General features: G+C 43.7%; 1 protein-coding gene across 2 annotated transcripts in view; it reads right to left on the bottom strand.

Moving 5' to 3' along the window:
• Window positions 1-4,446: 4,446 nt before the first annotated feature.
• Window positions 4,447-26,490, bottom strand: part of ppp1r9ba (protein phosphatase 1, regulatory subunit 9Ba) — a 65,150-nt gene continuing 43,106 nt past the window's right edge. For both annotated transcript variants that reach the window (XM_014204456.2, XM_014204455.2), the window contains exons 4-11: window positions 22,408-22,528; window positions 22,194-22,298; window positions 17,862-17,997; window positions 12,644-12,787; window positions 12,426-12,479; window positions 12,054-12,283; window positions 8,284-8,380; window positions 4,447-8,098 (exon numbers count right to left, since the gene is read on the bottom strand). In XM_014204456.2, coding sequence (XP_014059931.1) covers window positions 8,045-8,098; window positions 8,284-8,380; window positions 12,054-12,283; window positions 12,426-12,479; window positions 12,644-12,787; window positions 17,862-17,997; window positions 22,194-22,298; window positions 22,408-22,528 — 941 coding nt within the window. In that variant the 3' untranslated portion in view covers window positions 4,447-8,044. The remainder of the gene's footprint in view (window positions 8,099-8,283; window positions 8,381-12,053; window positions 12,284-12,425; window positions 12,480-12,643; window positions 12,788-17,861; window positions 17,998-22,193; window positions 22,299-22,407; window positions 22,529-26,490) is intronic.

The raw sequence follows: 26,490 nt of genomic DNA, 5'->3' as shown, positions 1-26,490 counted from the left end.
GATATCTTTTCATGGAGGCCAAAATCCCTGGCGGTGTCCCTGGCCGTAAGGCTCTACAGAGAGTTGTCAAGACTGACCAGTCCATCACTGGGGGCGAGCTCCCAGCCCTACAGGACATTTACACCAGGTGGTCAGTCAATCAATAACATGTATTTATAAAGCCCTTTTTACACCAGCCTAAAACCCCAAACAGCAAGAAATGCAGATGAAGCACTGTGGCTAGGAAAAACTCCCAAGAAAGGCAGGAACCTAGGAAGAAGCCTAGAGAAGAACCAGGGTCTGAGGGGTGGCCAGTCCTCTTCTGGCTGTGCCGGGTGGAGATTATAAGAGTACATGGCCATTTAAGGCCAGATTCTTCTTCAAGATGTACATACATTCAAAGATGACCAGCAGGGTTAAATAATAATCAGTGGTTGTAGAGGGTGTAACAGGTCAGTACCTCAGGAGTAAATGTCAGCTGGCTTTTCATAGCCGAGCATTCAGAGGTCGACACAGCAAGTGCGGTGGAGAGAGAGAGTCAAACAGCAGGTCCGGGACAAGGTAGCACGTCCGGTGAACAGGTCAGGGTTCCCTATCTGCAGGCAGAACAGTTGAAACTGGAGCAGCAGTACGACCAGGTAGACTGGGGACAGCCAAGAGTCATCAGGCCAGGTAGTCCTGAAGCATGATCCTAGGGCTCAGGTCCTCCGGGAGAGGAGGGAGAAAAAGTGAATTAGAGGGAGCATACTTGAATTCACACAGGACACCAGATAAGACAGGAGAATTACACCAGATATAACAGACTGACCCTAGCCACACGGCACATAGACTATTGCAGCATAGATACTGGAGACTGAGACAGGTGGTGTCTGAGGAAGGCCCAGAAGATTTCCAGAGACTTCAGCCACCAAAGCCATGGACTGTTTTCTCCCTTACTGTCTGGCAGGTGGTCTCAGAGCATTAGGGCCAGGACCAACAGGCTCAGAGACAGTTTCTACCTGCAGGCTATAAGACTGTTGAACAGCTAACCCCTGGCTGTCCTTAAGGCTATTTGCACAGATTATTTGCACTGACTCTGCATTCCCACATCAAACACAAATTCACTCACGCATGTACGCACACACACCACTGCTGCCTCTATGTATTTTTATATACCTCTTGAGATTCTTCAAAGTAGCCACCCTTTGCCTTGATGACAGATTTGCACACTTTGACTATCTCATGAAGCTGGTTGAGAAAATGCCAAGAGTGTGCAAAGCTGTCATCAAGGCAAAGGGTGGCTACTTTGAAGAACCTCAAATTTAAAATATATTTTGAATTAACACTTTTTTGGTTACTACATGATTCCATGTGTGTTATTTGATTAGTTTAGGAGGTAGGTTAAAGGGTTAAGGTTAGGGTTAGGTGAAGGGTTAGCTAAAAGGGGTAAGGTTAGGGTTAGGGTTAGCTAACATGCTCAGTAGTTGCAAAGTAGCTAAAAAGTAATAAATTGTTGAAAAGTTAATAATGAGCTAAAATGCTACATTTGTCCATGATGATATTCTAATTCACAACGTTTGGGTTGCTAGACGTTCACGTTATACGCCCGACCAACCACCATACTAAGTAACCATCTGTCTTATGTAACCATACCAAAGTTAAAATATCAAACTTGGTTTTACATAAAGAATAATACCAAAGGCTCCGAGAACAGCTGTCTTTCCACTGCTAGTCCTGTCTTTCTTTGGCTGGACTACTGGCTCTTTCTCCTCTTCCATCTCTCTCCTGTTGATATTTCAAATCTAACTGCTTTTCATCCGATTTGGGAAGGATGCAAAAAAAGGGTATATTTGCTAAAACATGTACAACCAGTACAAACCCGTTTGAACTGCACCCTGAATTTGAGGATTGCAGGTGTCATAAAGTCATAATGAAAATGGCCTCCTGCACCTGATAGGCTAGGTGCTATTCTATACTGCAACCACTGTAGATAGCTTATTATTAATAGTAATAATCTATATAGGACTAATATGTATATCAATATCAGATGTTATGTTAACTTTTGAAATCCCAGGCCTACAAGTATTTCAAGGACTAAGCCTACCTTATTGTCATCCATAATTGATCACTTGAAGTTCTCATCCTACATGGAAGAACACTAATGATGACTGATGAAAAGTAACAGACTTTATAACGGTATTACATCATGCAACCTAATGTTGTGCATGACCGCAAGGTAGTTTTGTTCCTGAAGAGCGTGGGGGCTGGGAATAACATGGGGAGCAAGGATATAGGCATGGTGCTGTGACTGTAAGAGCAATAATTCAAGGATGTGTTGGCAATGTTCCTTGTGATACCTTTAGGCCAACTATTATCCTAAAGATCCTATAAGACACTTCGAAAAGGATCCACTATGAGGAAATCATTATAACTATTACAGACTACCAAGGGAAACCCAGAAGTGAGCTGCCCAGTGACACGAGCCTAACACACGAGCTAAATGCCTTTTATGCTCTTAGCTCGCTTCGAGGCAAGCAACAATGAAGCATGCACGAGAGCACCAGCTGTTCTGGATGTCTGTGCGATAACGCTCTCGGTAGCCGATGTGAACAAAACCTTTAAAAAAACAGGTCAACATTCACAAAGCCGCTGGGCCAGACGGATTACCAGGACGTGTACTCAAAGCATGCACGGACCAACTGTCAAGTGTCTTCACTGACATTTTTAACCTCTCCCTGACCGAGTCTGTAATACCTACATGTTTCAAGCAGACCACCATAGTCCCTGTGCCCAAGGAAGCGAAGGTAACCTGCCTAAATGATAACCACAATGTGGCACTCACATCGGTAGCCATGAAGTGCATTGAAAGGCTGGTCATGGCTCACATCAACAGCATCCTCCCAGACCCTCTTGACCCACTCCAATTCGCATACCGCCCCAACAGATCCACAGATGACGCAATCTCAATCGCACTCCACACCGCCCTTTCTCACCTGGACAAAAGGCACACCTATGTGAGAATGCTGTTCATCAACTACAGCTCAGCATTCAACACCATAGTGCCCACGAAGCTCATCACTAAGCTAAGGACCCTGGGACTAAATACCTCCCTCTGCAACTGGATCCTGGACTTCCTGACGGGCCGCCCCCAGGTGGTAATAGTAGGCAACAATATGTCTGCCGCACTGATCCTCAACACTGGGGCCCCTCAGGGGTGCGTCCTTAGTCCCCTCCTGTATTCCCTTTTCACCCATGACTGTGTGGCCAAACACGACTCCAACACCATCATTAAGTTTGCTGACGACACAACAGTCGATGTGATCACCGACAACGATGAGACGGCCTATAGGGAGGTCAGAGTACTGGCAGTGTGGTGCCCGGACGACAACCTCTCCCTCAATGTGAGCAAGACAAAGGAGCTGATTGTGGACTACAGGAAAAGGCGGGCCGAACAGAACCCCATTAACATCGACAGGGCTGTTGTGGAGCGGGTCGAGAGTTTCAAGTTCCTTGGTGTCCACATCACCAACGAACTATCATGGTTCAAACATACCAAGACAGTCGTGAAGAGGTCACGACAAAACCTTTCCCCCCTCAGGTTACCGAAAAGATTTGGCATGGGCCCCCAGATCCTCAAAAGGTTCTACAGCTGCACCATCGAGAGCATCCTGACCGGTTGCATCATCGCCTGGTATGGCAACTGCTCGGCATCTGACCATAAGGAGCTACAGAGGGTAGTGCGAACGGCCCAGTACATCACCGGGCCCAGTACATCACCAAGCTTCCTGCCATCCAGGACCTATATAGTAGGTGGTGTCAGAGGAAAGCACATAAAATTGTCAGAGACTCCAGTCACCCAAGTTAGACTGTTTTCTCTGCTACTGCACGACAAGCGGTACTGGATCACCAAGTCTAAGACCAAAAGGCTCCTCAACAGCTTCTACCCCCAAGCCATTAGACTGCTGAACAATTCATAAAAATCACCACCGGACAATTTACATTGACCGCCCCTGTACACTGCTTCTACTCGCTGTTTGTTTGTTACCTATGCATAGTCACTTCGCCCCCACCTACATGTACATATTACCTCAACTAGCCTGTACACTGACTTTGTACCGGTGCCCCCTGTATATACCCTCGTTATTGTTATTCTTGTGTTACTTTTTATTATTACTTTTTATTTTAGCCTACTTGGTAAATATTTTCCTCTTGAACTGCACTGTTGGTTAAGGGTTTGTAAGTAAGCCTTTCACAGTAAAGTCTACACTTGTTATATTCGGGACATGTGGCAAATAAAGTTTGATTTGAAAAGTGAAATAACCTCTAATCTTTTAGAACCTCTTGACTTTTGTGAACAAAGTCAGTGCATAAAATTTAAACAGACACACATTAATATACCTTTCATTCACGAAAATGATACCCCTTTCAGTGATGTATTGCAGGTGCAACTGGTTCTAAACACAAAACAAGCCAACGTGACCCTTGAGCTCTTGTTCAACACATCTGCATTTATTAACAATGACAGAAAATTATGTGAGAGACAAACATGATGAATTTCTGGACTTTTCCCTCTTACTCATTGTGTTTGCAAACCACAAGGCAATGATTTAAAAAAAAAATACAAAAAGGAATGTAACCAGTTTCCTTCCCCTCAGAGGAGGGCAAAGCTATTACACTGTACTAATGGGCCATGGTCAATTAGTATGAAGCAGAGATCCAGAATGCGTTTCCAACAGCATTTTTCTGGTATATTGAATCTCATGCCCTCAGAATAATGACAAAGTGTACAATGGAATGTTAAAAGATGAGAGAAACCATACAATTGTTCTGGTCCAGATCATAATATAGAGCTCCTGTTTCATGGCCTCATTGGCGTGGTTTCCTATTCTGAAGTAAAGATATGAACATGCATTTCCCAGCATATGTACTGTATTCTGATACTGCCTCGAGGGGTACTATCAGAACTGGAATCATAATGATGCTAAATGTGTCAAATTCAAGGATCCACTTCAGTAAATAACATCTCTTTTTCACCCAGACATTTCCATTGGTCAACTATCCCATTTCTGACATGTTTCCCATGGTTGTAACTTTACTGACAGCATAGCTAGCCAAGGAATGTTATTTTGTGAACATATTTAATTTAGTCTAGTTTGTAGTTAAATGATACTTGTCCAGTGTCTGCCTGCCATCTGAGAGGAGAAGTGATGTGATGAAGACTTCACAGGCAAGTCCCTTGGTTAGGTCCATTTGACAGTCATACATTAACAGACATCGTATCTATCCGAATGTGTTCTATGCAGTTCTTTCTTTTGGTTAGTAGAGGTCAACAGTTTTGATTCACAACTGTAGGCAAGGTATTCACTATGAAGATGGATTTAAAAAGGTAAACATATACCGCATATAGCCAAGAGGAAAGCGCAAGGTAGCAATAATACCATTGGGGACAGTGGATTAAAGGTCTTGAGATGAGAGAGGCACTGCTTATCTCTAAGGTGGACCGTGTGTGTTCCATACTGGCACACTCACTATGTTACGATCAGCATCCTATACAAGCATACTGTATGGAGTTAGTAGGCCAATGATGGTTCAATGTCATACAAGACAAACACACAAAAAGTCATTTTTTTGAATGTTTTTGCTTTTTCTTAAAAAAAAGGTCCAATGCAGCCATTTTATCTCAATCTGAACATTTCTGGGTCACAATTTAGTACCTTACTGTGATTGTTTTCAATTAAAATCATCAAAAAGAAACAAAACTTTCTTAGCAAAGAGCAATTTCTCAAGCAATACTTTTTCTAGGACTGTCTGGGAGTGGTCTAAGTGGGGAGGGGAAAACTGAAAACAAGATGTTTGGAATTCTATTAACTAATCAGGACAGGCCAAAACTCCATCCCACCAAAACAGGCCGAAATTCACAGGCAGTCTTTTCAATCAACTCTTTCACTAAAAGGGCATTATCATAATTTTCACAATTTTACAGTATTATTAAAACCTTAGTGTGGAAATATATAATTTTACACAGGCACACCATGTTGACTGCACTGGGCCTTTAAGTCCCTTTTAAGTTCTCTGTTCACTACCACTTCTCAGCATGTGGAAGTTGTTCGCACATCGACTCCAATATTACCTAACACTGCAAAATATGGTCAGAAAACCTGTCAGCTTATTCCAGAGATGGTAAACCAGGAATTAGCCACTAACTGACGACCTGGTATTCCTTCTCTCAATCAAACTCACTGAGAGTGACACCTCCTGATTTAGAGCAGTACTGCAACATAAGAGATGTACAGTAACATTGGGCCCATGAAAACAGATGTATTTGACAAGAGTTTTCACAGTTAAAATACAAATGTTACATTAAAACCCAACTAAAATGTTACAAGATTAAAATAAAAATAGGGCCATTTTTAAGAAGAAAAAATGAATACATAGTGGGGGCAAATGAGTCTGACCTGTTTGTGCTACTAGGGGACAGAGAAGTAATGAGAGGAAGTTCCAAATGCCTAGTCTTGGATAAGACACTGTTAACAAACATGAGCAGCACAGAGGGAGCAAGGCAGCTGACTGGTATTATTGGAGATTCAAGTGAGAGCATCGCGTCTACAGACAAAGACCTTTTACTGCACCTCAGTAGTCCACAGTGGCATTCTCCTCCTGTCTCCTTCATCTGCACTGACCTGAGATACACTGGACAGGTGACAGGAGGTCCTCTGGTAGGAATCAGATCAGACACACTGCTTTGCTTTTACCTTCCCTATGTTTTTCAGATCAGATGAAATTAAGAAAAGGAGACGAGGAGATAGGAAGCCACTTGAGGCATGCTGGAACATTTCCCCCCTGCCTCTATCGATCTCTTTCATAAAGCTGCTATGTAACAACATTATCCCATGGCTCTAGTTACCCCAACATTACACAAAGATTGCCATCCAGTCCCCAAATTCAAAGGGCTATACCGATCTGGGGGCTAAATTTAAACCCCTTTGCTAAACTAGCAGTGATTCCAGACTCAAACGTTAGAGCGTGAGTAAGACCTTCCTGGTTGGGGCGGGGAAAACCCGGATTCTGAAATTGATATAGAGCGAAGCACAAAGTCAAATAATACTGACCCTCCACGTTATCAGAACCCAAGGTGAGACATACGCAAGTAAAACCACGAGTAACACATTGAACTGTTAAGCTTGCACATATTCACACCCTGTTTGCCATTTTGCTAATATAAAAAGGAAAATGTGCCACTTTGCGTGGCCTATATCCACTTGGAATTAGACCATCTTCTGTATACCCAATCTTCTCGATGCTTAAGTCAATTCCATTCAACGCCCTCTCAACCCAGCCTCATTGCTTAAGCTTTTTAAGCAATTTTAAATATATGTAAAGAATATATACAAAACAAGCATATCATCACTGTACAAATGAACTTGAACCCAACCTGAGTCTTTCCATCATACAAGGGGAGCAGTTGAGCAAAAAGGGGAAGCGGCCATTTTCTTTTGTTCAGTTAGTAGAAATCAAGAGAGATCATGCCATACAGCAGAAGCACTGTCTGTCACCAGTAGGCTATACACCAGTATTTGAGGATCTCTGTCATCCTATCAGTTTCTTCTGTCCAATTCTGGTCCCCATATCCAGTTAATTATTGAACCAGTAAGTCTAGTATAGAAGCGTTAAGTCAGTAGGGGCTGTATTTCCTGGTTAGTTATTTTACATGTGATAAGACAGAAAGAAGAGCATAGAAGACAAGCGACCTCCTTCACAGATTGATCAATTGGGTAGTTAACTAGTTGAATGTGGTTCGATGCAACAAGGACTCCAGGTTCTGAATAAAGAGCATATAGGGATTGTTGACGCGGCTCGAAGCAAATGACAGACATCAGTTGAAAACATGATTTTTTTCTTCCATTTTCGCTCGCAGGTGTCTTTTGAACCCCCTCCCCCCAAAACTGCTGCCCCTAAAGTCTTCCTTTCTCCATTATTTTCTTCTTCTTTTGTCATTCTTACAATCCGTCAAGGAAAACATGGATTGGAAAAAGGATAGCCCCAGTGTGAAGGCATTGTTCCTCCTTTCCCTCTCTCTGCCATAGGTTTAGGAGGGATCAGAGGTCTTCAGCGCATCCACCTTGGTCTCCAGGTCTGTGATCTGAGGAGGACAGAGAGAGAGAGGGGGGGGGCTTTTATTACACACAAAATCCCAAGGCAGAATGATCATAACTCAGTAGCGTCTTCATGCTATGTGTCTAGATTAACCACAGCAAATTGTCTTACATAATTATTGAGAATGTCATGACATATTTCCACACAGAGTAGAACCTAAATATACAACACCTTGTCCTGGAGGTTGTCTGCCTCTTCCTTATGAGTGGCCTCTGTCTCCTCTTGGGCTCTGCGCTGAGCCGTCTCCCTCTTCAGATACTCAATCTCCCTGAGACACATAGCGTGGCGTGGTTAGGCTGAATCCTGCCCATCCATCCCCATCCTTTCTTCCTTCTACAAACCCCAGAATCCCCAAATCCTCTACAAACCCCAGAACCCCCATTCCTCTTCCTCCTACAACCCCCCCCCCCCCCATCCCCCTACAAGTCCTGAGCGATTAGTGCTGTTTTGAGGTCGGTTCGGTTTCGGTTCAATTATACAAAAAATTATCACGGTTTTCGACAAAACCAAATATAGTGAACATTCAATTGACAAAACATTGAAAAACATTCCATTGTCTCTGCCAGGTGCACATTGGGTAGACATCAATAGACAAATAGGGAATTACTATGAAATTATAAAATATTTCTGTGTATATTATTTCGTTTTTATTTGATGATTTTATTATTTTTCATTCAGTCATCATTTAATCTCTGCTCAGGCAATAGCAGCCAGCCATCCAACGTTCTCTGTGCTCCCCAAACTGTACTGTCTGACAAACCTAGTAGCTGTAGCTGGCTACGTATACTGAAGAGCTGTTGACGAAAAAAACATCTTACTAGTTCCCTTTCAGTCAGTAAACTTCGGTACAACATACAGACTCGTGACTTCAGTTAAAGGATCTACAATCACGCCTGACAAGGCCAATGAAATCCATGCCGCGCCGGAAGCCCTGCCTTCCATAGGTGATAAGTGTGAGGGTCGGATTCATTCCTTCAATTACTCCGCTCAGTATGAACAGGAATGATTCACGCTACTAAAACAAACAAACATGCTGACCAGACCGGACACGGCGCAAAATAAATTTAGAAATCCATGTTAATCAATTATTGCACCCACACTGCTTGCGTGCGCCAACGCGTGCTGAAAGTCCTGCCTCTCCCATCTCCTCATTGGTTTATAGAAGCAGGTACCCACGTGCCATCTCCTCATTGGTTATACCCACGTGGGTGATTGAAAGACGAACTGTTTTGCCGGTCGTCGTGGTAATACTATGAAAGTTTAGATGCCGATCACCATTTAAGTTCAAAGATGAAAAAGCCTGGAAGGAGGAGAGATGTCTAGAAACAATTCAGTTGACCGTTTTTATGTGTGGATTAATTGTCGGAGTAGAGGACCTTGTGCTTTTCAGGTGAAATAACAACTCAATGTTTATATCCCAGGACAAATTAGCTAGCAACAGCAAGCTAGCTAAATAGGAGAAATTAGCTAGCAAGTGCATGCTAACTAGCCATACATGTTTAATGCTTTTCGACCTGTCCCCAAATTAATGTCATTGGTTCAGAGTTTGTTTTGATATTATAACCTGCGTGTCATTGATCGCGTTTGGTGTAGGGGGACAAAATACATTTTATGCATGATGGCGCACGCGCGCAGCCGGTTTGGGTTCTGTGTAAGCCATTTCTCTGAAAGATACTCACGATCTATGTGTAGCTTGTCTCCGCTTGCAGCCCGCTCAGGCGGCCCTCACTCAAACCAGTCCGTGGGCGCATTACCACATAACCTACCGCCTGTGTGACTCGGTCAAGCACCGCTTGCCACTCTTCCCAGACTTGTTGATGAAGGGTCCGGTCCCACCTCGGTTATGTGGACTTTCTTGACTTGGCTACCTAAGCAAGCGCTGCATTGCGTACTAGCCAGGTTGGCGAACATGAATAGGCGAGCTAGCTATTACTTGCTATTCCCACGGTGGAGTTGCTGGGGTAGCGTTCTTGTTTAGTATACGTAGTTTTAAGTCGCTTGGTTATTCTAAAATGGACCATACTGCGGTCAAAGCTAGCTAGCCTAGATTATGCTAAAAAAAACTCCTGGGTAATGTCAGCTAGCATGCTTCATTTCCTGCGAGTGAAATGTAATATCTTTTCCCCGGCGTTATGGCAACCCCATTCCTATTTGTGTTTAAATACGAATAGCCAGGGGCACAATGTTTAGTGAGACCGCCAGATCATAGGCAGTAGGGATGACGAGGGATGTTCTCTAAATAAGTTTGTGAGTTGGACCATTTCCCTGTCCTGCTAAGCATTCAAAATGTAACGACTACTTTTGGGTGTCAGGGAAAATGTATGGAGTAAAAAGTACATTGTTTTCTTCATGAATGTAATGAAGTGAAAGTTGTGAAAAAGATAAATTGTAAAGTACAGTTACCCCCAGAAAACGACTTAAAAATACTTTACACCACTGGTTGAACAGTGTTTCCTCCGACACATTGGTGGGGCTGGCTTCCGGGTTAAGCGGGCGGGTGTTAAGTGTGATGAGACAAGATCGCAATTAGATATCACGAAATTGGGTTGAGAAAGGGTAAAAAAAAAAGAGATCCTTAAGGATCCGCCCCTTTTGATCAATTTTCACCTAAAATGACATACCCAAATCTAACTGCCTGTAACTCAGGCCCTGAAGCAAGGATATGCATATTCTTGGTACCATTTGAAAGGAAACACTTTGAAGTTTGTGTAAATGTGAAAGTAATGTAGGAGAATATAACACAGATCTGGTAAAAGATAATACAAAGAAAAAGAACAACCGTTCTTTAGTATTTTTTTGTACCATCTTTGAAATGCAAGAGAAAGGCCATAATGTATTATTCCAGCCCAGGTGCACTTTCGATTTTGGCCACTAGATGGCAGCAGTGTATGTGCAACGTTTTAGACTGATCCAATGAACCATTGCATTTCTGTTCAAAATGTTGTATCAAGACTGCCCAAATGTGCCTAATTTGTTTATTAATAACTTTTCATGTTCAAAATTGTGCACTCTCCTCAAACAATAGCATGGTATTCTTTCACTGTAATAGCTACTGTAAATTGGACAGTGCAGTTCGATTAACAAGAATTTAAGCTTTCTGGCAATATCAGATATGTCTATGCCAAGGGAAATTTTCTTGTTACTTACAACCTCATGCTAATTGCATTAGCCTACGTAAGCTCAACCGTCCAGTGGAAGGGACACCGATCCCGAAGAAGGATCTACAACTCCCCATAGTATGTTGTACCTCGTTTCCCTCCTTCAGAGAATAGTAGTTATAGTCATAATGCTACATTCATCAAAGTAGGCAAGTCATACTTTCAAGACTGCTTATTACCAAATACTACAACTATCAAATCATGTAGCGCTACCTCACGAGCAGTCTCTATCCATCATCCTCTCTCATGCGGTCTGTGTGTATCCGTCTCTGTCCGAGCCAGAAAGAACAGGCTCAATTGATTAGTCATTGTAGTTAATTACCACATTTCTGCGGTGAACTCGTTTGCTTAAATGAAAACTACAATTCCTTCAGCCCAGCGTCTCACATCATTCTTGACTTCATTTCTCTAGTGAATTATTTGATTTCTCTCTAGAGAAATGGCGCATTTAGCTAAAAAAACTAAGTAATTGAACCAACGTAGGTCATTTAATAACAAAACCCCCGCAATTTCAGTTAATCGCTCAGCACTACCTCCTACAAATCCCAGAATCCTCCATTCCTCTCTTCCTCCTACAAACTCCAGAATCTTCCATTCCTCTTTCTCCTATAAACCCCAGAACCCCAATCCTCTTCCTACTACAAACCCCCAGAAACCCCATCCCTCTCTTCTACCTACAAACCCCATAATCCCCCCATCCTTCTCTTCCTCCTATAAACTCCAGAATCCTTCATTACTCTCCCTCCTACAAACCCCAGAATCCTCCTTATTTATCAGCCTTACTTCTGCTGGTATTCCTTGATGAGGCGCTTGGCTTTGCTGTACTTGCGCTCCAGGGTCTGGTACTGGGCCTGTGTCTCCTTCAGGTGTTCATCCACGGCCTGACACAGACTCTGGGCCTCCATCCAGTAGCCCTCCAGCTTCTCCATGCGCTCCTTGTTCTCCCGAACGCTCTGTTCCAGCTGGGCACGCTCCATGCGCCAGCGCAGCTTGTCCTGCTCTGCATGCGCCAGCTAGATGAGGGGAGAAAGTGTAAAGTTTATTCCTGTATACTTCTAGTTTACTCCTGGACTGTGTGTTTTAGTCCTGGATTAAGGTGGATCTGTGAAACAAGTCCAATGTTTGTTGGGTAATTGATTTTGGAGCAGGTCTAACCTTTCTCTTCAGCTGTTGAATCTCAGCCTGGGTGACTGCATGCTTTATCTGAAGCTATAGAGGGAGAGAGAGAGGAGAGAGTTAAAAATTGACACCATGGCTCACTCCAGCACAATGTCGCATCTGATACGCTCTCTCAACAAAAAGTTGAATTGAACATAACATTTTCTTCATTTTGAGATGAACATTTGCCTTTGGCATCAAGCCTCCCTGCTCACCTCTTTGAACTTGTGGGCCAGTTTCTCAGGGTCCATCTCCATGGGGGAGAGCATGTCCTCATTCTCCGCCAGGTCAAACACCTCTATGGCGTTGGGGAACATGGGGCTCATCTCCTCCTCCTCGTCCGTGGCATACTCACCTGTCTGGAGGACATTCAGAAGATTCAGAGTATATTCACCATATATTCAGAGAGTGCATTTAGACATTCCTGTCATGTTTCTGTCTTGTTGTGAAGCAACAATGTCACACAGTAATCAAATCTGCCCATGTAACTACCATGTGAAGTAAATACATGGTTTTACCAAAGGGGAACCAAGGTTTTTTGGGGGGTCCTCACAGGATAGGCCTCCATTTCTATTTCTCATCAATGTTTTCCCTCTACCCTCAAATGGCCACTAGATGGTGAAGTTGAGCTTAGAGGAAAAAGTCCTCAAGGAGTAGAACGATAGTGGGCCAGAATTGACACCCTAGAATTGGGCAACCACCATTTTGTGTTTACCAGGGAAGCCTGTCAGAAGGCAAAGCTTGTCAGGGGACTCAGTGGCTGCAGTGATGTGAATCTTTGTTGACAAATAGTCTACATACAAATTTGTCTATAATCAATAGTTATGTTGATTGGTGCAATAAATCCCACTCTACTGTACTGTCTATATGGACCTGGTGAGGTCAATAACAAAACACACCCACATCTCTGTTAGATAAAAGGAAATTCCCCCTTCCTTCACACACACACACTCCTAGGGATGGGTACCGAAACCCGGTATTAAACGGGCCACGGGGCTAAATTATGAAAGACAGCTGGTCCAAGCCAAAGACAAGCCCAAAGCCCCTTCATGCTGGCAGCTAGTGGGAGGATGACTGAGGAGAGGGTGAATGAGTGCCACCTAGCCGTGACCAAGTTCATAGTGAAAGGCCTACACCCCTTTGCAACATTGGAGTCCAAGGGCTTTAGGTATATATATATATATATATATATATATATAGTATTCATTTTTAGGATATAGTAGTATAAAAAGGGTTGTATGTTAGTCCCATCACTCCACAACAACACTAATTCAATAATGATAATTCAACACAAACAATTTTTTTTACTGTAGGGAGATGAGCAAGGCACTCAACCCCAAATATACCCTCCCTCCAGGAGTTACCTCAGTGACACATTAATTCCTACCTGGTGTGGTGTAGAAAAGGCCAATGTGATCACTGAGCTGAAGGACATGTCAAAGCTGTCACAACAGATGGGTGGACCAGCCTCTTTCAGGACCACTATCTCACTGTTACAGTGCACTACACAAGCCAGGGCAGTGTAAAAACAGAAGGTCCTCCACACCAGGGTAGTGTAAAAACAGAAGGTCCTCCACACCAGGGCAGTGTAAAAACAGAAGGTCCTCCACACCAGGGTAGTGTAAAAACAGAAGGTCCTCCACACCAGGGTAGTGTAAAAACAGAAGGTCCTCCACACCAGGGTAGTGTAAAAACAGAAGGTCCTCCACACCAGGGCAGTGTAAAAACAGAAGGTCCTCCACACCAGGGTAGTGTAAAAACAGAAGGTCCTCCACACCAGGGTAGTGTAAAAACAGAAGGTCCTCCACACCAGGGTAGTGTAAAAACAGAAGGTCCTCCACACCAGGGTAGTGTAAAAACAGAAGGTCCTCCACACCAGGGTAGTGTAAAAACAGAAGGTCCTCCACACCAGGGTAGTGTAAAAACAGAAGGTCCTCCACACCAGGGTAGTGTAAAAACAGAAGGTCCTCCACACCAGGGTAGTGTAAAAACAGAAGGTCCTCCACACCAGGGCAGTGTAAAAACAGAAGGTCCTCCACACCAGGGTAGTGTAAAAACAGAAGGTCCTCCACACCAGGGTAGTGTAAAAACAGAAGGTCCTCCACACCAGGGTAGTGTAAAAACAGAAGGTCCTCCACACCAGGGTAGTGTAAAAACAGAAGGTCCTCCACACCAGGGTAGTGTAAAAACAGAAGGTCCTCCACACCAGGGTAGTGTAAAAACAGAAGGTCCGCCACACCAGGGCAGTGTACAAATCGCAAACTGGCGAAGTGGTGGCAGAGGAGATCTCAGACATTCTGGAAGAGTTTGAGATAGAGCCGAGCAAGACTGTAGCTGTGACTGTTGATAATGCTGACAATCTGGAAGTTGCCATCAAGAGGCTACACATCCTAAAAATAGGATGCTTTGCGCACACATTGAATCTGGCAGCGCAGAAAATCTACAAAATGACTTCCATTGATAAATGGGCAGCCCGAATCAGAGCAGTGGCCATGTGGTTCAAGAGAGCCTCCATGTCCAAAACAGTCTTGAAGGAAAAGCAGCACCTCCTTGGTAAGAAGCCAGTTCAATCTATTAAAGAATTATTTAGAAATTCCCACATTAAACAATTTAATTCAATAGTCAAGTGGGCGGTGATTAAATGCATGTTGTTTTAGGCCTTCCGCAACACTCACTCATCCTTGATGTCAAGACCAGATGGAACTCGCTCTATCTAATGAGAGATTCATGGAGCAGTATCCAGCGATCCAAGCAGCAGTCTTGGACCCACAACTGCGAAAATAAATGACCAAGGACAACCTCGACCGTCTGAAGGATGAGGACATCCGTCAGGCTGAGGAGTTTGTCCAGCTCATGAGAATCCTCTATACATCCACACTGTGTGTCATGTGAAAAGAATGCCACCTGTGGACAGATCATACCCATCCTCCAAAAACTGGAAGAGCACTTCACTGTGAAGCAAGAAGATACAACGTTTGTGGCAACCATCAAAGAGATGGTGTGGGAGAACCTCTCCAAGTGCTATCAGGATGAGGACATTCAAGCCTTCCTGCATGAGGCCACAGCAATGGACCCCAGATTTAAAGGGAGGCCGGTGAGTGACACCACCTGGGACAGGCTGAGGAAGGCAACTGTTGAGGCCAATGTGACAGGAGCAACACCAGGGCTGTCAGAGGAGCCGGAGCAGACAGACACAGAGCACCAGCAACAGGAGGAGGAGTCTGAAGGAGAGGAAATGGAGGAGACAGTCCCTACATTGTACAAAACAAGGAGTGCCTTGGAGGAGCTGTTCTCAGAAGAGGACAGGGAGTTGAGGTTGACAATCCAACAGGACACCTCGTCCCTCACCCTCAGCGAGCATGTTGACCTAGAGGTTGAGCTCTACAAAGTCCTGCCTCCCATCCCCATGGCTGAAGATCCTGTGATGTGGTGGTGGGAGAATAGAGCTACTCTGCCCCTCCTCACAAACATTACAACAAGCTACCTCTGTGCTCAAGCCTCCTCCAACCCTAGCGAGAGGGTATTTTTGACAGCAGGGAACACAATAAGCCAGGAGAGGTCCCGACTTCTGCCAGAGAAGGCAAATATGTTGATCTTTCTCAAGAAGAACTGTTAGTCCTTTTGTGGCCTACCTGCATGCCCCACCCATGTTGCTCTATACTACTGTATTTTCTTTTGCAGGAAAAGATTGTTTATTTCATTTGTTTTACATTTCCATCATCACAACATTAGTCTATAATAGGGATTTGTTCAAAAACATTGCTGTTTTTTTGCTGTAAATAATAGTTTATTTATTTTACATTTCAGAAAATAAAGCAATGTTAATTCTGTTCTTCATTCGTTTAGTTTTTTCCCCTGTAAAAAAAAATAACTAAAAGAACCGATAAGAATACCGTTAAAGTACCGGATCGATAAGCAGCATCAGTAAGATTAGTAAATAGCCTTAAAATGTTAACCATACCCATCCCTACTCACTCCTAACACCTCCCATCTCATGCACACACACACACACACACACACACACACACACACACACACACACACACACACACACACACACACACACACACACACACACACACACACACACACACACACACACACACACACACACACACACACACTTCAAATATTCCTTTAACAACAGCCGCCTGGGACAAGCCCCAACAAAGCTTTCCTAACCTTGTCACACCAACGAGTCACTCTCTCTGAGGGAATGCCACACACATCCCATATCAACCCTGGGCTGTCTGCTCGTCTGAACCATCCCAGTTGGACCAAGCATCAAAGCCCTGAACACGCCTGACACATCAGACAGTGTTGTGACAATTCTCCAAACGTGCTGAAAATGTTTACACCGTTTGAACGGTTTGCATAGCCAACCAGAGTCGGGGAGAAACTAACAGAGTGCAGAGACTGAGGGATGAGGCGGAGTCACATAGGAATCGTTAGATGGCATTGTCCTATCAATAAAAACAAGGCCAAATAACAACAACTATTCATTTTTAAAACATATTAGAAAGGACGTGTATGGTAACGCATCTTTAGCAGGAAATTCCATTGATGCAGGCTCAGATCTGTTTGGAGGGGGCATGTTCTGATGGGGAGACACAGTGTGATGGAATACCAGACCTGGGTCGTGGCATCTGGCCCGCACTCGTCCGTCTTTCACACCCAAGCCCAGACATCTATTGAACGCGATTGAATTTAACAAGGAGACAGATTGAATTATTCAAGCATTTCCTCTCCATGGAAGAGACTGAGGGGAGACAAGGAATTGAGAAAATTGCTGGGCTGGGTTTCATTCCACAACGCTTTCCCCCTTACTGTATATGTCCTTATTCAGCCCCTTTCAAAGATCTGAGATGACTGGGCAGGTATAAAGCACTACGTGCACCTAGGTTCCGTCATATTACTTAAACCTATCCAGTCCTGTTAGATCAAGTGAAGTGGAGGTGAACAAGGAGTGTTCTTTCTAGAATGACAGTTGTATTATTCCATTGTGAAGGGAGCCCAATGGAACATCTGATAGTGATGTGGAGGAAGTGTCAAAACGCTTCATTAGCGCCATCAGCGTCTTCCCTGTGGCTCAGTTGGTAGAGCGTGGTGTTTGCAATGCCAGCATGGTGTGTGCAACGCCAGGGTTGTGGGTTCGATTCCCACGGGGGGCCAGTACAAATGAAATGTATGCATTCACTACTGTAAGTCGCTCTGGATAAGAGCGTCTGCTAAATGACTAAAATGTAAAAAATCTTGTTTAGTCATATTATTGACTGATGGAAGGAGTGAAGATGTTTTGGATGGGCTGAACTAATCTTTTTCCATGGCATGCGTGTGCTCGTTTGACCAGGGCCCAATGGTAACTGGCCGGAAGTAGTGCACTATAAAGGGAAAAGGTTGCCATTTAGGACACAGACATTGTGAGCCCCTCACCTCCTCGTCTTCCTCCATGTACTGGCTGTAGCGCTGCTCCATCATCTCTTTCTGCCAGCGCTCCTGCTCCAGGGTCTGCTGGATCAGCTGAGCCACCTCGCTCTGCTCACCTGGCTTCTCTCGGCCAATCATGAACCTGCATGGGCAACAACAACCAATGGGGTGAGTGGAAAGGCATGTCTGTCAAGGGGAAGCCAATGGGGAAACCTAGGGTAGAATTGACTGGGTAGCAAGGTAAACCTAGGGTAGGATAGTTAAGTTTAGGTCTAGCGGTTGCAACTTCAGAAGATAGATTTGCTATTAATCACAGAAGGACCATACTGTAGAATTCAAGTAACTCATCCGTTACATTTGCCAAGAAAATAGCCCCCAGTTTACAAACAAGTGCAAGCCAGGGCAGCAACTTTTGACGGGAAATTGAAGTTACAGCTTGTGCCTGGAAGGAACATGACGCTCACTGTACATGGACGGATGAGTTGACACCACTAATGACAAATCAAGGAAAAGTTGTAACGAGTACAAAATGTGATAAAGATTGCGCTGAGGGAGAAAGACAATTCCGTGAATAAGTGTGGCATGCCATCAGAAGAGAAGATTATGGCTGTGTCTGAAATGGCACCATATTCCCTATTTAGTGCACTACTTTTGCCCAGAGCGCTACACAGCGAATAGATTGCGATTTTAGACACAGCCTTTTTCTATGTATCACAGATAATAACAAAGTAAACAAATGCCAGTCCTGGGGACCAGAAAGCATGAGAGGACATGCGTGTTTCATCGAATGTGTGACTGAAGCGTCTACAGAGACACTTCAGCCGTAGCAGAACTGTCTGACAGTTATCCTGTTGCAGATGGGACCCTTAAGACCGCGACACCAGTTCTGGCTGTCGCATGTTGTCAAAGGGAACGATCGAGTGGAAAGACCTCAACTGGACGCTTGCCTGGAGATCATGTTCCACACTCTGTGTGCAAAGCAGCCAGATGCACATTGACACGTAAGACACAAAGAAAAACATATTTCTGTAGCTAATACCACGTTTTACTAAAAGGGATCCTCTCAACAGAATATCATATTCCTTGACATAAGTGCCCTAGACAAAATGATGAAAACAAATCATTTCTAAATCTATTATAACGTGATATTTTTGTACACCTAATATGGTTTACTGCAGAGAAAAAAATGTGGCATTGATCACTACATCATAAAAATACCCTAAGTGAGATATGAACACCCTCTGGTCACCAATCTGTATCCCTGCCTGAGACTAGACTACCACACATGCTCAATGAGACCCAAGAGAGCGGTAGCTACATAACTCAACACGACCGCCGGCACCACTGTGGCATTCAGTGTGAGCGGGGGTTCCGTGATGATGTTGTGAGTGTGTGAGGGTTAAGAACCCACTAGAGGCCCCCTTCGTTGCCTGAGGAGAAATAACTCAGTGGTGGTCAAAAGGGCGGAAGAAATGGTGACTAGGAATCTAACCACTATGTGGAAAAGCCAAGCTGTGCACGGAAAAAGATGTCAAGCAAATATGATGCCTAACCTCTCCAGCATTTTCAAAACAAACCACGCCATCTATTTTCTGTGACTATGCTGAATCATATTCACCAAAGAGACGGCGCTTCTAATTTTGGACCAATCAAAACATCACCACCTGTCAGTGCAACCCCTCAGCAGCCTGTGAGGGTGATCGACAGACACTAAATCAATGAATATTCACAAGCTCAGAGACACTCTCCATCCAGCCTGCAGGACATGAGGCGACGTGGAAAACAACCAGGCCTAGTCTGGAACCGTCTGTACGTGTGAATCTGCAAGTATCCGCCTGCCATCATCTTTACAAACCCATCCTACCTTGGATGAGGTCATACACCAGCATTCTCCACAGAGATTGTATAGAGACAAATCCATTTATTGGATTTTGATTAAAACGGGTACAAAACTGAACAATAGGTGGCAAATTCACTTTGAAAAAAGGTGCTTCCACAAAGGGAGACAAGACTCCGATTGGGTAGGCAATGACATTTTTGGGGCATCCCCCCCCCCCCTTTGGTTACAGTCCGTAGTGTTAGACAGCAACCTGAGCTTGGTCCGAAAATCAGGCTGGACCAGGCTGTTTTATAAATAGCTTCGCAGCTCCCTCACCGACACCGGCCTCTCCACTATCTCCCTGGGATCCAGGCTCATGTATTAATCAGGCTCGCCCATCTCTGGGTGGCTGTGATGTGAAGACGGGAGAAACGTCTCTGCTCGCCTAACTACACTACAGTCAAACTGCCCCGCCAATTAACACAAGGACCCCCACAGGCAGTTAATAATGCAGGAGAGGGATGAGGGGGGAATAGGGCAGGACGATATGGCCAAAATATTCTATCACAGGATTTTTTTTTTTTTTAATTGGACATTTTATGGTATTTTTGGGTTTTTGAATAGTAAAAGTTGTACATCTGTTTTATGAGTAGTGAATGATCCTAGGGTGGCAACACAGACTCATTGAAATCACTTAGAATGTTTCTCCATTCTGATTGTTTTATACTGTTCAATCAAAACAAATTTCAGCACTTTTATAATTTCTGCATTTCCTGCACTCAATTGCATTGGTGGAAAAAGTACCCAATTGTCATACTTGAGTAAAAGTAAAGAATTTTCTATTAACGTAAGTAAATTAAGTAAAAGTGAAAGTCACCCAGTAAAATACTACTTGAGTAAAAGTCTAAAAGTATTTGGTTTTAAATATACTTAAATATCAAAAGTAAATGTAATTGATAAATGTAAATGTAATTTCAAATTCCTTATATTAAGCAAACCAGATGGCACCATTTTCTTTTTTATTTACGGATATCCAGGGGCACACTCCAACACTCAGATATAATTTATAAACAAAGCATTTGTGTTTAGTGAGTCCTCCAGATCAGAGACAGTAGATGACCAGGGATGTTCTCTTGACAAGTGTGTAAATTGGACAATTTTCCTGTCCTGCTAAGCATTCAAAATGTAACGAGTACTCTTAGGTGTCAGGGAAAATGTATGGAGTAAAAAGTACAGTATTGTCTTTAGGAATGTAGTGAAGTAAAAGTTGTCAAAAATAAAAATAGTAAAGATACAAAAAAAAAATTAAAAAAAAAATAAAACATTAGTACCTGAAAGTATTTTTACTTAAATACTTTACACCACTGCTCAATTGAGATAATTTCCACACTGCCACGTAGGGCTGCACAATATGGGCAAATAATCTAGGACTTATTTTTAACCAAATGTTGCAATTGCGATTTGACTTGCGAATTAGAGCAAAACTGTTGGAATCATGGAAATAGAATGACTATTCTAATTCTATAGCTAGAATATAATAGTGGGCACTTTGAATACAGTGTTGTTTGACATGACAACGAATTAAAATGCCAGGGAGGAGTTACTGTGACAGGGTAGGAACTAAAGTATTGATAAGTGTTTCCTAGGGGACCCTATCAGCTTTGGCGACATTGCATGTTTTATCTTAGCTACTTCATGTAGCTAACATTCTTGCTTTGCATATTCCTCTTTGACTTGGAAGATACTGTTGCACAAACAACATGCTGATTTAGGTCTACATCATTACTGGTATTATCAGGCTGTATTAGCTAGCTAGCTATTAGCATTAGCGGGTAACAATTAGCGTCTCACAAGATTTAGGGCAACTTGCTAAGAAAATACAAACTAGCTGTTTGCTGATGTAAGAAACACAAACTAATAGTGTCAATATAGAACGCTAGTGGATTTATATGAAGAAGCAAAGTGAAAACAGCATCATTGTCATCAACGTTGTTTGTGCTGCATTGACCATGCAGACTGAACGCAAGTGTCTTGATGTTGAGGAACAACAAACATGCTCCTTGAGTGACAGGGGGCGTGGCTAGGTCTGTGTGGAAAGCGGCATGGAGAGAAAGAGTGGAGAGAGATGACTCAAGTAGCGAAGTACACTAACAAAATGGATGTTACACACAGCGTATAACATTTAACAAACCAAACGTTCAAATACTGGTATAGAAGGTCAAGTAAATAGCGCCTAGCCCTATGGGGAGGGGGATCCCAATTGTGATCTGGTCTGAAGGGAGGTGGAGTTATGGTACTTGGGAGCAATAGTGTGTTTGGTTCCCTATCACCAGTCTTCCTAAAGTTCTGTATCTAGACCCCCTTCCTTCCAATCCCATGCTTAGTTTCTCATAAGATTTTGTCAGGGTACTGTTGAACCGTATTTGACCAGAGTGCAGTAAATACACAATATATACTGTACCAATAGCTTGATGTTGAAACTAAGTGTTTATTGACAGCTATTGAGTGAGGGTTCTTACTTGACAGTGCCGGTGGTGTTCCTGAGGACGGAGGCAGCAAAGGCCTGGGTCACGCCCACCAGACTGGTCCCGTCCACCTCCACGATCAGGTCATTCACCTGGATCCTGCAGGGTGGGAGGGAGAGAGTGATAGTGAACAATGGGAAAAGAGGACAAGGAGCAAGGGAAAAACACAATTTTGGGATACACTGCTGAAACACAGATTGTTCAGAACCTTTCATCTCTGTGCGCAGCTCCTCCGTCGGTGACCGTCTTGACGAAGATGCCCAGTTTCTCCAGACCCATGTCCGCCCCGGCACCCATGCCGATGATGCTGATCCCCAGACCGTCCCCATCTGTGGAGAGGAGGGGATAGGAGATGGGGAAATTGTATTTAATCAAATACTACAATTACCTCATGAATATGACTTACCAAGAAAAACTTTCAAAAATGTCTAATTCAAGGTAAAAAGGAGTTGGAGCACTCAACAAAAAAGAGCAGAGATTTATTTTTGCTCACTTTAATCCATTGTACAGGATCCATTGTTGTGTCTCAAATGGGCCACTAGGCTAGAAATAGGAGCTACAGTGAGGGGGGAAAAGTATTTGATCCCCTGCTGATTTTGTACGTTTGCCCACTGACAAAGAAATGATCAGTCTATAATTTTAATGGTAGGTTTATTTGAACAGTGAGAGACAGAATAACAACAAAAAAATCCAGAAAAACGCATGTCAAAAATGTTATAAAATGATTTGCATTTTAATGAGGGAAATAAGTATTTGACCCCTCTGCAAAACATGACTTAGTACTTGGTGGCAAAACCCTTGTTGGCAATCAGAGGTCAGACGTTTGTTGTAGTTGGCCACCAGGTTTGCACACATCTCAGGAGGGATTTTGTCCCACTCCTCTTTGCAGATCTTCTCCAAGTCATTAAGGTTTCGAGGCTGACGTTTGGCAACTCGAACCTTCAGCTCCCTCCACAGATTTTCTATGGGATTAAGGTCTGGAGACTGGCTACTCCAGGACCTTAATGTGCTTCTTCTTGAGCCACTCCTTTGTTGCCTTGGCCGTGTGTTTTGGGTCCTTGTCATGTTGGAATACCCATCCACGACCCATTTTCAATGCCCTGGCTGAGGGAAGGAGGTTCTCACCCAAGATTTCAAGATACATGGCCCCGTCCATCGTCCCTTTGATGCAGTTGTCCTGTCCCCTTAGCAGAAAAACACCAAAGCTTAATGTTTCCACCTCCATGTTTGATGGTGGGGATGGTGTTCTTGGGGTCATAGGCAGCATTCATCCTCCTCCAAACACGGCGAGTTGAGTTGATGCCAAAGAGCTCCATTTTGGTCTCATCTGACCACAACACTTTCACCAGTTGTCCTCTGAGTCATTCAGATGTTCATTGGCAAACTTCAGACGGGCATGTATATGTGCTTTCTTGAGCAGGGGGACCTTGCGGGCGCTGCAGGATTTCAGTCCTTCACGGCGTAGTGTGGTACCAATTGTTTTCTTGGTGACTATGGTCCCAGCTGCCTTGAGATCATTGACAAGATCCTCCCGTGTAGTTCTGGGCCGATTCCTCACCATTCTCATGATCATTGCAACTCCACGAGGTGAGATCTTGCATGGAGCCCCAGGCCGAGGGAGATTGACAGTTCTTTTGTGTTTCTTCCATTTGTGAATAATCGCACCAACTGTTGTCACCTTCTCACCAAGCTGCTTGGTGATGGTCTTGTAGCCCATTCCAGCCTTGTGTAGGTCTACAATCTTGTCCCTGACATCCTTGGAGAGCTCTTTGGTCTTGGCCATGGTGGAGAGTTTGGAATCTGATTGATTGATTGCTTCTGTAAACAGGTGTCTTTTATACAGATAACAAGCTGAGATTAGGAGCACTCCCTTTAAGAGTGTGCTCCTAATCTCAGCTCGTTACCTGTATAAAAGAGACCTGGGAGCCAGACATCTTTCTGATTTGAGAGGGGGTCAAATACTTATTTCCCTCATTAAAATGCAAATCATTTTATAACATTTTTGACATGCGTTTTTCTGGATTTTTTGTTGTTGTTATTCTGTCTCTCACTGTTCAAATAAACCAACCATTAAAATTATAGATTGATCATTTCTTTGTTAGTGGGCAAACGTACAATATCAGCAGGGGATCAAATACTTTTTTCCCCTCACTGTAAGTGCAATGGTCAGGTCACTACGCGGAAGACGTCAGCTTGTCGTCGAAAAGTCAGTCACCTGTTTGCATCCTGTACAATGGATTAAAGTGAGAGAAAAAAAATCAATCTCTGCTCTTTTTTGTTTTAGTGCTCCAACTCCTTTTTACCTCGAATTAGTCCTTTTGGAAGTTTTTCTTGGTAAGCCATTCTCATGATCTGTGTCATTGTTGTTGAGCATCCCTCCTTTCCTTTGTTTGCTGAAGCGAGAAGGCCCACCTGAACTCTAACCTCATAAATATGTTACCTTCCAGATGTAAGGAAATAAATGGAATAAAATGGGGGACCTTGACTTAAAGATACAGTAGCTAGCTAAAACTACTACGCCATTATCCATATTAGAACGCAATTAGCCACTGCAAATCTAGTTTAATATAAATCCAATAAGGAGATAACGGGCGACTGAATTCATTAGCGACCACTAAGCACTTAGTGACCACTAAGGTGTTTGCTCCTCATGTAAATATATGTGGCTAGCAGATTTGTGAGAAAAAGAGTAAAGGTTACTCAAAGACTTCAACTAGCTAGTTGAAGCAATTTAATGGGAACTACAGACTTCACTGAAAATGTTTAGCTACTAGTTGTAACTTCAATAGTTTGTTAAATGTTTACACTTAATTCTCTCTCTAGTCGTCTTTCTGTTGTATTGGTTTATGCTATTGAACTCCAAAGCGACAATCGTGTGGAGCGTAGTGACACAGCGGTCTAAGGCACTGCATCTACCTGGTTAAATAAAGGTGAAATTAAAAATAAATAAAAAACAAATCTCGGCTCTCCAGAGGGTGGTGCGGTCTGCACAACGCATCACCGGGGGCAAACTACCTGCCCTCCAGGACACCTACAGCACCCGATGTCACAGGAAGGCCAAAAAGATCAACAATACTCTGGTCGTGGCACATGCGCTCTAGCCAGCAGCTCGCAGATGGGTACAGTGCAATATTTATTGGAAAGCAGCATCAAGCTCCTCATCGTGAACTTTCACCACTCTGTGAAGTTCATCATAATTTATTTAATCTGTAGTCTAATAAACTGCATAGTTTCCCAGGTTGTAATGGGAGGACCACACACCATATTATCGGGTGACTCCAAATTTACTTCATATGATGGTTATTATGGCAACTGCACCGCCCACAACCGCAAGGCTCTCCAGAGGGTGGTGCGGTCTGCACAACGCATCACCGGGGGCAAACTACCTACCCTCCAGAACACCTACAGCACCCGATGTCACAGGAAGGCCAAAAAGATCATCAAGGACAACAACCAACCGAGCCACTGCCTGTTCACCTCGCTACCATCCAGAAGGCGAGGTCAGTACAGGTGCATCAAAGCTGGGACCGAGAGACTGAAAAACAGCTTCTATCTCAAGTTTCTTGGCAATTTCTCACATGGAATAGCTTTAATTTCTCAGAACAAGAATAGACTGACGAGTTTCAGAAGAAAGGTCTTCGTTTCTGGCCATTTTGAGCCTGTAATCAAACCCACAAATGGGCCTCTGTACACCTTTGCAGATATTCAATTTAAAAAATAATTAAAAAAAACATTTTCAACATTAACAATGACTACACTGTATTTCTGATCATTTCTAATTGACCCGAAAACTTTTGCATGGAAGTGTATATTCTATACCATCTATTGCATCTTAGCCTATGCCGCTCTGTCATTGCTCATGCATATAAACTCAGCAAAAAAACTCAGTGCCTTAGGCATGCTGCAAGGAGGCAATAAATTGCAATGTCCGTACTGTGAGACGCCTAAGACCGCTACAGGGAGACATGACGGACAGCTCATCGTCTCTCAGTGGCAGACCACGTGTAACAACACCTGTACAGGATCGGTACAGCTGAACATCACACCTGCGGGACAGGTACAGGATGGCAACAACAACTGCCTGAGTTACACCAGGAACGCACAATCCCTCCATCAGTGCTCAGCCTTTCCGCAATAGGCTGAGAGAGGCTGGACTGAGGGCTTGTAGGCCTGTTGTAAGGCAGGTCCTCACCAGACATCACTGGCAACAACGTCGCCTATGGGCACAAACCCACAGTCGCTGGACCAGACAGGACTGGCAAAAAGTGCTCTTCACTGATGAGTCACGGTT

The sequence above is a fragment of the Salmo salar genome, chromosome ssa06, assembly GCF_905237065.1.
Source record: "Salmo salar chromosome ssa06, Ssal_v3.1, whole genome shotgun sequence".
In the NCBI taxonomy this organism is placed as follows: domain Eukaryota; kingdom Metazoa; phylum Chordata; class Actinopteri; order Salmoniformes; family Salmonidae; genus Salmo; species Salmo salar.
This window is presented reverse-complemented; position numbering and strand designations above follow the sequence as displayed.